The sequence below is a fragment of the Anomaloglossus baeobatrachus genome (genome assembly GCF_048569485.1).
Source record: "Anomaloglossus baeobatrachus isolate aAnoBae1 chromosome 5 unlocalized genomic scaffold, aAnoBae1.hap1 SUPER_5_unloc_1, whole genome shotgun sequence".
NCBI classification, from domain to species: Eukaryota; Metazoa; Chordata; class Amphibia; order Anura; family Aromobatidae; genus Anomaloglossus; species Anomaloglossus baeobatrachus.
In genome coordinates, this window is record NW_027441784.1 from 2,070,666 (window position 1) to 2,083,501 (window position 12,836).

The window sequence follows — 12,836 nt, forward strand, 5'->3', positions numbered from 1 at the left end:
GTTACATCGTCATCTTCTCCCCATTCAGGTCCCTACAATATCGGATCCTCTCAGTGGAGATCTTCTATAGAAGAGAATTCTCCTGATTGCCCCGTGAAGGATGGATATGGACAGGGACAAGATGGCGGAGAGGATATTACACCTCACCCTAGAGATCCTCTTCCGGCTTACTGGAGAGGTGAGAGATTCTGATGACGTCACATTACATCATTCTTATCTATGGCAATAACAGATGGACAGAACTGGAGAGGTGAGGACTCTGGAAATGTCTGGAGTGAGATTTATTACTGTGTCTCTCCATAATCAGGATTACACAGTAGTGAAGAAGACCTCTAGTGACCGCTGTCAGGCCCCTGTGTCTGAGGGATGGGGAAGACCCCTGAGCCCAATCACGGGGCCTCCACCTCACCCCCCGATACATGAGGACATCAATGACCAGAAGATCCTAGAACTCACCTACAAGATGATTGAGCTGCTGACTGGAGAGGTGACACTGCTGGGAATGCTGGGACATTATACAGTAACGCTATGAAGGGATCGGGGGTGACGGTATCATTGTATGTGTCAGGTTCCTATAAGGTGTCAGGACGTCACCGTCTATTTCTCCATGGAGGAGTGGGAGTATTTAGAAGGACACAAAGATCTGTACAAGGACGTCATGATGGAGGTTCCCCAGCCCCTCACATCACCAGGTAATAGACAGGACTAAATACACACGGCCTATAATTATCTGTATGTAAGGAATGAATTCAGCCCCTGTATGTGTCTCCTCCAGTTCTATCCAGTAAGAGGACAACACCAGAGAGATGTCCCCGTCCTCTTCTCCCACAGGACTGTAACCAAGAAGATCCCGATGTTCCTCAGCATCATCAGGTAGATGGAGAGAAGGTGCCATAAAATCTCCCTATGATGTGTAGACGGCTGTGGAGGTCTTGTGCTCAGTCTTGTTTTATCCTCCAGTATTATATGTGTTATACTTGTGTAATGAGAGCGGTGGAGATGGCAGGATTAGAGCTGATCATAGATGGGACTTCTCCATTTGACTGTGACTTTTACAATATTTGTTTCAGGGGGAAGATCTGCCCCATATTAATACTACAGAGACTTATGTGAGGGGTGATGAGCGGAGTAAAGAGGAGATTTCTACAGATAACCGCCCAGGTGAGTAGTGACCACTAAATGCAGAGAAGTCACAGATTCTTCTCAGTCACCGGCTGTGGCTGCTTTATCAGGGTTGTAGTCCGGCCTTATCAAATGGTCACCATTCTCCTGCTAGACCCCCACATGCTCCTCCACCCAAAACTGTCCCCATTATTTTGGGCATTGGACGCCCTTCTGTTGGAGTGAGATTTGTATCAGCCAAATGTTTCAGTTAGGATCCACCTTATCCACTGAAATTAGAAGATATTGACCCTTAGCTGCCCAAAATTTTTAATCTGCAAACCCAAATGACAGCGTACATAGAATGTGCAGACAACTTAGAAAATCATGGGAAGAAGAATCTAATCTGTATGGTGGACCCCTAAGAGAAAGCGGAGGGTAATGATGCTGGTGACCTCCTAGATTCTTAGTTTGGTGCCGTGTTCTCCAGGTGAATAAAGATTGATTGCTCTCAGTGGGAGAAACAAAATAATAATCTTGTAGCTGATGAAGAGACCTCAGTAGTCTGGAAAGCTTGCTTTGTAACATCGTTTATTTTATTTTTGTTCTCCATTAATAAGTATCATAACTACAAGATTCTTATTGTTTCTCCACTGAGAGCAATGACTGCATCTTCCTAGAATCTGCATCTTATTGATGGATCTTCCTTCTCTCCCTTCTGATGAATGTGCTGATAAGGGCGCTTTTATCCAAATTTCGGCACAGGGTAACTGTAACATATGAGGGAGGTTAGAATTACCCCACAGTGGGTACATAGAGGCCGGGCAGCCCACACACAGGATTTCCAAAATTTAATTAGAAATTAAAAAGATACTTGTCCGAGAGACAGAAAGTAAATGTCTAATATTTCTTCAAGAAACTCATCTGACAGAAGATATTGGCCCCTACAATAGTTTGGATTGCCGAGAGCCCCCGAGCCACATACTGTAATTACTCCAGATGTGTCACGTCTAGTTGCTAAATCACTGACGGTGAAGGCTGTCGGGGTGGAGGGCGGTCATTTTAGTAGATGTGTTATTGTCTATAGTCACAGTTTTCTCTATAGTAGTTAGTACCAAAGCCGCTCTTATTTCATGACTTTCCACTGCAGCCGGTTTTCTGCTCCTATCCAGGCCCCATTTCTCCAATCTGGCATCTGTCACTTTACATGGTAACACCTTTGTAATGCTTAATCTGATCCCACTGTTTCTGAGATTATTTTTTTTTTCAGTGGCATATTCTACTTTGTTAGTTGTATTGTTAAGTTGATGTTTTCCTTTTATTTAAAGGGAACTTCTCACCAGATTTTTCCCTTATAACCTGTGGCCAGAACCAATGAGCCCTTATATACAGCATTCTAGAATACTGTATATAACAGCTCAGGCCGCTCTGCAGAATGTAAAAAAGACCTTCATTATATGCACCTAGAGGACGGTCGGGTGCAATTGACATCGCTGCTCTCGGTCCGGCGCCTCCTCCATCTTGTGCGATTGCAGTCCTCCATCCCAGCTTTGTGTCGATGACGCATCCTAGTACATCAACACAAAGTCTTCCATGCGCACTACAATAGATTGATCTGCCTTCAGCAGGACAGATCAAATTCATTCACATGGAGGCCTCTGTGTGGCTGAAATAGGACGTGTCATCCACATGGAGCTGGCAAGGAAGACAGCAATCGCACAAGATGGAGCGGGCATCGGACAAGAGCAGCAACGCCCATTGGACTCCACTACCCCCAAGGTGAGTATAATAAAGGTCTTTTTTTATGTTCTGCAGAGTGGCCTGGGCTCTTATATACAGTGTTCTAGAATGCTGTATATAAGGGCTCACTGGTGGTGGCCGCAGGTTATAAAGGTAAAAGCTGGTGATAGGTTCCCTTTACAAAAAAACAAAAAAAAACTGAGATTCTCCAAACATTTAAAAGAATTAGAAGGGATCAAACATTGCATTTGAATGCTCTTAAAACAAATAGTGATTCCACAACATATAGTCAGTAAATAGCATTTACCGTATTCTGCTTTAGTGTAAATGACTATTTTGACTCTACAGAAGCCTGATCTCCTTATAATCAAGAGTCTCGGCTACAACCATTGTGGAAACCCTCCATTTATCCACTGATGGAGTAAGAGTTTGGTATAATTTTAGCCTTCAAAACTTTATTTGATGGCTTATTATTCACATATACAAGAGGGAAAATCAACAAAGAGGGTTGAACATCATGGTCTACTGGTTCCTGTTCTGAGGTCTCTGAGGGGCATAACTAAGCGACTTCCTCGTCTTCACTAGAGCCTTTGATGGTGAGGATAGGCTTGTGCTAGAAGGTAGTTTCCAGGTGTTACTCCAAGGAGTCAATGTACTGTGACAGCTGGCCCCAGGGTTCGGGGAAATGATACTGACAGTCACTGCAGGTTTGGCAGGCAAATCTGGTATAAATAGATGAAGCAGGTCCACCGGGCACAGTGCATACTACACTGTGTGCAGACCTATTACGCAAATGAGCATTTTGATCACATGATACTTTTTATACATATTGTCCTAGTCCAAGCTGTATAGGTTTGAGAGCCAACAACCAATTAAGTAAATCAGGTGAAGTGCATCTCTGTAATGAGGAGGGGTGTGTTGTAATGACATCAACACCCTATATAAGGTGTGCCTAATTATTGGGCAACTTCCTTTCCTTTGGCAAAATGGGTCAGAAGAGAGATTTGACGGGCTGTGAAAAGTCCATAATTGTGAGCTGTCTTGCAGAGGGATGCAGCAGTCTTCAAATTGCCAAACTTTTGAAGCGTGATCACAGAACAATCAAGCGTTTCACGGCAAATAGCCAACAAGGTCGCAAGAAGCGTGTTGGGCAAAAAAGGCGCAAAATAACTGCCCATGAATTGAGGAAAATCAAGCACGAAGCTGCCAAGATGCAATTTGTCACAAGTTTCGCCATATTTCAGAGCTGCAGCGTTACTGGAGTATCAAAAAGCACAAGGTGTGCCATACTCAGGGACATGGTGAAGGTAAGGAAGGCTGAAAAATGACCACCTTTGAACAAGAAACATAAGATAAAACATCAAGACTGGGCCAAGAAATATCTTAAGACTGATTTTTCAAAGGTTTTATGGACTGATGAAATGAGAGTGACTCTTGATGGTCCAGATGGATGGGCCAGAGGCTTGATCGGTAAAGGTCAGAGAGCTCCACTCCGACTCAGAGGCCAGCAAGATGGAGGTGGGGTACTGGTATGGGCTGGTATTATCAAAGATGAACTTGTGGGACCTTTTTGGGTTGAGGAGGGAGTGAAGCTCAACTCCCAGACCTACTGCCAGTTTCTGAAAGACAACGTCTTCAAGCAGTGGTACAGGAAGAAGTCGGTATCATTCAAGACAAGGATGATTTTCATGCAGGACAAAATCGTTCAAGACAAAGATGATTTTCATGCAGGACAATGCTCCATCACATGCATCCAAGTACTCCACAGCGTGGCTGGCCAGTAAAGGTCTAAAAGATGAAAAAATAATGACATTGCCTCTTTTTCACCTGATCTGAACCCCATAGAGAACCTATGGTCTCATAAAATGTAAGATCTACAGGGAGGGAAAACAGTACACCTCTCAGAACAGTGTCTGGGAGGCTGTGGTGGCTGCTGCACGCAATGTTGGTCGTAAACAGATCAAGCAACTGACAGAATCTATGGATGGTAGGCTGTTGAGTGTCATCATAAAGAAAGATGGCAATATTGGTCACTAATTTTTTGGGGGTTTGTTTTTGCATGTCAGAAATGTTTATTTCTAAATTTTGTGCAGTTATATTGGTTTACCTGGTGAAAATAAACAATTGACATGGGAATATATTTGGTTTTTATTAAGTTGCCTAATAATTCTGCACAGTAATAGTTACCTGCACAAACAGATATCTTCATAAGATAGCCAAATCTAAAAAAAATCCACTCCAACTTCCAAAAATATTAAGCTTTAATATTTATGAGTCTTTTGGGTTGATTGAGAACATAGTTGTTGATCAATAATAAAAAAATCCTCTAAAATACAACTTGCCTAATAATTCTGCACACGGTGTAGGATACAAGAGAAAAGGTTTTGGTACCGTGTTAGCCAGTTGTAAAATGATTGATTGTTCTCAGTGAGAGAAACAAAATTATAATCTTGTTGTGATACCTTTTAATGGCTAACTAAAATAAAATAAAATATGGTACAAAGCAAGCTTTCGAGATATCTCAGGTCTCTTCCTCAGGCATGGTAAACTATAATTTTGCTGTGATACCTTTTAATAGCTAACTAAAATAAAATAAAATGATGTTACCATGCCTGAGGAAGAGACCTGAGATGTCTCGAAAGCTTGCTTTGTAACATCATTTTATTTTATTTTAGTTAGCCATTAAAAGGTATCACAACAAGATTATAATTTTGTTTCTCTCACTGAGAACAATCAATCATTTTACAGACACGTGTTCGCACACACAGCATAAGACTCAGCAAACAGAACGGGACCTGACAACTAGCAACGCATCTCTAAGGATATACCACGTTACCCAGGCACCTCCCATAGGTGGAGGATGTCTTAACTACCTAGTGCCTCTCAGCCAAAGGCATGCTGGTCCATTAAGAATAGGTGTGCGCTCACCTGCACTCGGAGCATACTCCCATGATGTTTGCAGGCCCTGGGAGACTGTGACAGGGACCGAGGACGCGGAATCTATCGCTGTACGGCCAGAAGGTTGAGTGTGCTTTCGGCCCTGCCAGGGACAGGTGGCAGGATACTGCAGGGAAACTGGGAACAGCGTTACAGTAGCCACTCCCACTTTACACCACCACATTTTTTAGGTCTGAAAGGAATCTCTTTAGAAAAAGAGGGGCATTGATATTCTTCTCCTTGGGCTCCAATGACCTGCCCTCAGGACCAAACCCAACCCAAACAACCAAAATGAGGGTTTTATATTTCACCTTTTTCATGACAAGGATGTCTTTTGCCTCAAAGACGTTTTCCACACTGACCGGTGAAGACAGGGTACTAGGATTTTTTAAGTAGTGACACAGGATGACAGGCTTGAGGAAAGACACATGGAAGGAGTTTGGCATCTGCAAAGAGGCAAAGCACCTCAAAAGGATCAATAAAGCAGGAACCAAATCTGTAGGAAGTTGTCTTGAAGTGGACATATCTAAAACAGTGCCCGAACTTGTCTCTAGGACCAAACATAGGATGAACCTGGCTTCTTTTATCTACATGCATTTTCATCCTGATGGAGGACTGCTTAAGGGAGGCCTTTGTCTCTGCCGAGTCTTCGGACAACCCCTTGACAAGAACATCGGCCGCAGGGTTGCTGGAGGTGATTACCACAGGGAAAGGGATTTTAGGCTGATGAAAACATACTATGAGGACTGAAGAGTTAGCGGAGGACTCGCATGATTATTATAGGAGAACTTCACCCATCGTAGAAGTTTGACCCAATTACTGTGGTGTTTGTTGACTAAGTGCCACAGGAAATTTGTCAGGACCTGGTTGACCCGCTCCACTTGGTTGTTAGACTGCGGATAGTAGGCCGATGAGAAGTCCAAGGTGACATCCTGCAGCATATAGGGAGCACTCCAGACTGAGATGTGAATTGGACTCCTATCAGACACAATGGAAAATAAGGCCATGCAGGTGGAAGATGTGCTAGATGAATTGCTCGGTGAGCACAGGAGCAGAAGGAAGACCTGATAATGGAGTTAAGTGGGTCATTTTAGAGAATCTGTCAACTACTACCCAGGTGACAGAGTAACCGAGGACACCGGCAGGTCGATGATAAAGTTCATAGATCTGTGTTGCCAAGGAGAGGCCAGCCAGGTAGAGGTAGTAGTGATCTAGTTGGAAGCTTCTTAGGGGTCTTATTGCAAGCACACGAGGGACAGGCTGAGACAATTTTCACTATCTTTACGCAGCGTTGGCCACCAGTAGTGCCGCCGGATGAGCAGAGTTTTCCGCTAACTAATGTAACTAGCCAGCTTAGAGGAGTGACAATATTGCAGCACATGCTTTCTGTCCACCTCCACCATGAACGTCTTTCCATGTGGTACCTGATACATGCTTACTAGAGCTACTGTGAGCATTTTGAAACGCTCAATAATATGTTCAGATTCTTCCTAATGGTCGGCCAACAGAAAGGATCTGGATTGCATGCGCCTTGACGTTCTTTTCAGCCAGCCAGAAATGTAGAGCAAAGTCAAAATGGTCGAAGAACAGCAAGCATCGGGCTTAGCGCAGATTCAGCCTCTGAGCTGACATCCATGTAAGCCAAGTTTTTGTGGTTCGTGCAGATGACAACGGGATGCACCGCTCCTGCCAGTATGTATCACAACACCTCCAGAGCCATCTTAATCACAAACATTTCTCAGTCACCAATCAAGTAGTTACACTCAGGAGTAGAGAAGGACTTGGAGAAGAAACAGCAAGTTACCCTCCTACCGGAAGCCAACTTCTGCGTGAGCATCACACTGGCCTTGGAGGATGAAGCATCCACTTCAAAGAACTTTCTGTTAATCTCCGGCCTTTGCAGTGCTGGAGCCGATGAGAAGGCCTGCTTGAGGGCAATAAATGTACTCTCTGCTTCAGAAGCCCACATCTTGGGATTTGCTTGTTAGGGCCATAATAGAGAGAATCAGTGACAAGAATTGCCAAATGAATTTGCAGTAATAATTGGCAAAACCCAGGAACCGCTGAATAACCTTCACTCAATCAGGACAAGACCACTTCAGAACCGTCGCCAACCTCTCTGGATCTATCTTCAAACCGTTGTCAGAGATTATGTATCCCAGGAAGGGAAGGGAATTCCTTTCAATAAGGTACTTCTCGAATTTGGCATATAAACTATTCTCCTCAGCCTTTGTAGAACCTTGCAAAAACTCCTTCTGTGCATTGACAAATCGGGAGAGAAAAGAATATAGTCCAAGTACATGTCTATGCATGACTAGAGCAGATCTCAGAAGATATCGTTCACAAATTCCTGATAAATCACCAGAGCTCTAATGGTATTACCCGATACTCATAGTGGCCGTCACTGGTATGAAAGGCAGTCTTCCATTTGTCACACGAACATAGTTGTATGCACCACGGAGGTCAAGCTTAGAGAAGATCCTGGAACCTCGGAGATGTTCGAGCAATTCCGGTATAAGCATCAGTTGATACTTATCCTTGACCATAATTTGGTTGAGACCTCTGTAATCTATGCAGGGTTGCAGTGAATCATCCTTTTTCTTTACAAAGAAGAACCCAGCTCTGGCCGTTGAGGAGGACTTCTGGATAAATCCCCTTGCCAGATTCTCCTTGATTTACTCAGACATGGATTGGGTCTCCACCTAGGACATAGAATAGCTACAGCGGCAGGGAAGTGAAGAACCAGGAAGTAAGTCGATAGGCCATATGATTGCCCTATGTGGAGGTAGAGTTTCATCCTCCTTCTTGTCGTAGATATCCACGTAGGCCCAGTGTGTAGACCCAGAAGATTTGAGGGACAAATGGAACTGACCCCATCTGAACACCTTTGCGGATCTCCTGTCAAAGACAGGCTTGTTGATCTGAAGCTAGGTTAGACCCAGTGGCAGTCGGCGCAACAGCCCTAGAAGCAAGTAAAAGATGATCTTTTCTGAGTGCAGCATTCCCACCTAGAGCTCAACTTGCTTGGAGACAAACAGGATAGCCTTGGACAGATGTTTTCCATCCACAGACAACACTGCTATGGGAGCTTGAAGTTGTTGGATGGGAATCTGTCACTGAACCACAATGGCCTCTTGTATGAAGTTTCCGGCTGATCCGGCGTCCAGATAGGGCAGTCCAACTCATTGAATCAGGAGCTGCCACAGGATACAGAAATGGATAAGGACGGAGAGGACTTGCTCTTACCTAGGGTAGCCTCTTCTACGGACGCTAGGCTTGGAGGTTTCCTTGCTTCAAAAGACTGAAATGGATCAGGTGAGTAGGATCAGTAAAAGCATCCCTCTGTGGTGCGATGGTCCACCGGAAGAGGCTTTGCCAGATTTACACTATCTACCTCCATGTGTTAAGGGGAAGCAGTGGGAAATGCAGATCACAGCATGGGGGGTCTCTGAATGGTAGGAGCCAGTCGCAACGATCTCCTCTCACAGTTCACCTCTGTGGAGCATTTTTGGAACCGGATATTGATGTAAATAGCCAGAGATACCAAATCGTCCAAAGAAGAATGCACATCTCAGCCGGCCAGTTTATCCTTTAATCTTCTGGACAGACCCTCCCAGAATGCAGCCTCATTATTCCAGCCTAGTTTGGAGGTCAAGGTGTGGAAACGGATGGTATAGTGGCCTACGGTGAGAATGCCCTGGCAAAGTCTAAGGTGCGAAGATGCTAAAGAGGAATCTTGACCCGATTCATTGAATACCTTGCGGAACACCCCCTGGAAGGTTTGCAGGTCTAAGACAACAGGATCACTTCTTTCCCATATTGGATTGTTCTAAGCAAGGAACTCGCCAGTCAAGTGTGACATCATAAAAGCCACTTTGGCCGGGTCCAAAATGAACTGATGAGACCAAAGTTCAAAGTGCAAGGAGCATTGATTTATGAATTGCATTGCTTGGGGTCGCCGAAAAACCTCAGAGGCGCAGACAGACGAGGGCTAAAGATTGGAGCTGGATATACTGAAGGGATGGGGACTACAGCTGGGACAGAATCAGGTGGAGACTGTGGTGTCAAGGCTTGCAAGTGGGTGTCCACTGACTGTAAGGTGGTCAGGATCTGGTCTTGTTGCTCCTGTTGATGGACCATCTTTTGCTGTATACCTGCAAGTTGAGGAGTTCTGAAGCCAGCAGGATCCATAGCCTGGGCAAACTGTTATGTTTGCTGGTGCAAGTGGGAGCGGGCCCTCTGGGCCCCAGGACTGGCACAACCAGGAGGGGCATAACTAAGCGACTACCTCGGCTTCACTAGAGCCTCTGATCGTGAGGATAGGCTTGCACTGGAAGGTTGCTGCCAGGTGCTATTCCATGGAGTCCCGGTACTGCGACAGCTGACCCCAGGTGTCGGGGATTGGATACTGACAGTCACTGGTGTGGTCAGGTGCAGATTGAACGCTGGTGTAAGCAGGTGCAATGGATACGGCTGATACGACAGGTGCAGCAGATGCGGCAGGCACAGCTGGTATAGATAGATGCAGCAGGTATGGTAGACACAGCTGGCATAGATAGATGCAGCAGGTACAGTGGGCACAGCGGATACTAGGATACAGACACATGTTAGCACACACGGCATAAGACTCAGCAAATGGAATGGAGTTTGACAACTAGCACGTCTCCACAGGGAGAGGATGCCTTAAATACCTAGTGCCTCTCAGCCATAATTTGAGAGGCTCTTCCAGGTTAAGGCACGTTGGCCCTTTAAGAATAGATGCATCCCTATGCGCATTCCCAGGAGTTCTGCGTGGTAAGTACATGCCTCGGGAGATGGCGATAGGGACCATGGACACAGAAGCCACCATTGGGCAGCCAAGATGGTAAGTGTGCCAGTGTCCCATCCGGGGACGCAAGAATGTGAGGGGACACCGGTAACAGCTTTACAAGCTATTTTATAAATTCCATCCTTACATTTGAATATATTATTAAAAATAATTTTTATTCTTGGCAGGTGACTGTACCAGGAGATTAGAGGCACAACTGATACCTTCGATTTTTAAATCAGAATACCTTGAAACCACACAAGATATAACTGAAGTAAATGCCACTATTCCAGATATACCATCATCCCTTAACAGCAAAGGTCTATCATCTGATACTTTTAAACAAGTGTTACCTTCAGATTCATCACAGACTATTAAGAAAAAGAAATGTCACACAAAGGAGAAAATATTTTCTTCAGAGTCTGTTAGTTACCGAAAAACTCACACAGGGGAGAAGCCATTTTCATGTTCAGAATGTGGGAAATGTTTTAACAAAAAATCATATCTTGTTACACATTACAGAAGTCACACAGGGGAGAAGCCTTTTTCATGTTCAGAATGTGGGAGATGTTTTGCACATAAATCACATTTTGTTACACATCAGAGAACTCACACGGGGGAGAAGCCATATTCATGTTCAGAATGTAAGAAATGTTTTAACAAAAAATCATATCTTGTTACACACCAAAGAACTCACACAGGGGAGAAGCCTTTTTTATGTTCAGAATGTGGAAGATGTTTTATAGATAAATCAATTCTTGTTAGACACCAGAGAGCTCACACAGGGGAGAAGCCTTTTTCATGTTCAGAATGCGGGAGATGTTTTGCAGATAAATCATATCTTGTTATACATCAGAGCACTCACACAGGGGAGAAGCTTTTTCCTGTTCAGAATGTGGGATATGTTTTGCCCATAAATCACATCTTGTTAAACACCAGAGAATTCACACAGGAACAAAACCCTTTTCATGTTTAGAATGTGGGACATGTTTTGCAGATTATTTAAGTCATGCTAAACACCAAATAATTCATACAGAGGAGAAACCCTTGACATGTTTAGAATGAGGGAAATATTTAACACACAAATGTCATCTTTTTTAAACATCACAAAATTTACAAAGGTGGAATCCATTATCATACCTAGAAGGTGAGAAATGTTTTACTTAAATTATAATTGTTGACCAGTAAGAATAATTCACATGGGGGAAAACCATATCACAAACTGAACAAGAAAAGGCAAGAGAGACAGTCAAAGCAAAGGCAAGTAAGTAAACAAGAAAGGAAAAGCACGTTAGAAGTTAATTGAATTGAAAATAAATAAATATACATATTGTGAGACTGTGACCGGGGTTATCTATGACGGCCGGTATGTCTCGCCCCGGTTGTGCTCACTCCATGATAGAAAGTAAATCCACTCTAGGGTTAATGCTGTTTCCCTACAGGCTGAAGGAAGGGTTAAATGGAAACAGGAACAAGGGCAGGCGTGCCGGGTGTGAGGGAGTGAACAGAACTCCCTGAGTTCTCTGCTGGAGAGGCACATGTATATTGTTGTGGACTTTTGTTTGGACATTAAACCGTGTGCTGTGAACCTTAATGCCTGGATCCCGTGTCTTCTGCTGCGCAGCCGACCACGCTACCTCACATATGGTGGAGAATGCGGGCATGCCAGCCCGGTGAGGTGTAGCATCCATCCCTGGTGACCCGGTAGCACATGTCCTGGATTCGAGCGGCTATACTACAGCCAAAACCCGGTGACGCCATGGAGGACATACTAAAGCAGCTGGCTCAGGCTAATGCACAGCAACAACAGGCTAATGAACAGCAGCAACAGACCAATGCACACCTGCTCCGGGCGTTGGAACGTCAGCAGCAATCCTTGCAAGTGCAGGAAAAAAGGCACCAAGAACAGATGGTTCTCCTGGCCAAGTCGATCCGTGCCGGACCGGCAGCAACAACCCCGGGACCGGGTGACGACGGCAGCGTCCGGAAAGCGGTGAGACAAGCGTTGCAAAAGATGACCACGGGGGATGATGTGGAAGCGTTCCTGGCGGTGTTTGAGCGGGTGGCCGAGCGGGAAAAGCTGCCGACCCCCCAGTGGGCTGAGGTATTGTCGCCCTATCTGACGGGGGAACCCCAAAAAGCGTACCTGGACCTCTGTACCGAGGACGCCATTGACTATGTGACCCTGAAAGCCGAAATACTGGCTCGGTTGGGGGTGAATACCTATGTACGGGCTCAGCGGGTAAATCAG

General features: G+C 44.9%; 1 protein-coding gene across 1 annotated transcript; it reads left to right on the plus strand.

The window, feature by feature from the left end:
* Positions 1 to 590: 590 nt before the first annotated feature.
* Positions 591 to 12,058, plus strand: LOC142258745 (uncharacterized). Its single transcript, XM_075331356.1, has 4 exons — positions 591 to 692; positions 776 to 873; positions 1,071 to 1,161; positions 10,774 to 12,058. Exons 1-4 carry the CDS (start codon positions 608 to 610, stop codon positions 11,559 to 11,561), a joined length of 1,062 nt encoding a protein of 353 aa, XP_075187471.1. The 5' UTR covers positions 591 to 607; the 3' UTR covers positions 11,562 to 12,058.
* The last annotated feature ends 778 nt before the right edge of the window (positions 12,059 to 12,836 follow it).

What these genes read in the sequence shown, in the direction of transcription:
- LOC142258745 (XM_075331356.1), top strand. Translation starts at nt 608, where the DNA reads ATGGAGGAGTGGGAGTATTTAGAAGGACACAAAGATCTGTACAAGGAC. An exon ending in ATGTTCCTCAGCATCATCAG is followed by an intron (nt 874 to 1,070) that starts GTAGATGGAGAG and finishes TATTTGTTTCAG; the next exon opens with GGGGAAGATCTGCCCCATAT. An exon ending in TTCTACAGATAACCGCCCAG is followed by an intron (nt 1,162 to 10,773) that starts GTGAGTAGTGAC and finishes TATTCTTGGCAG; the next exon opens with GTGACTGTACCAGGAGATTA.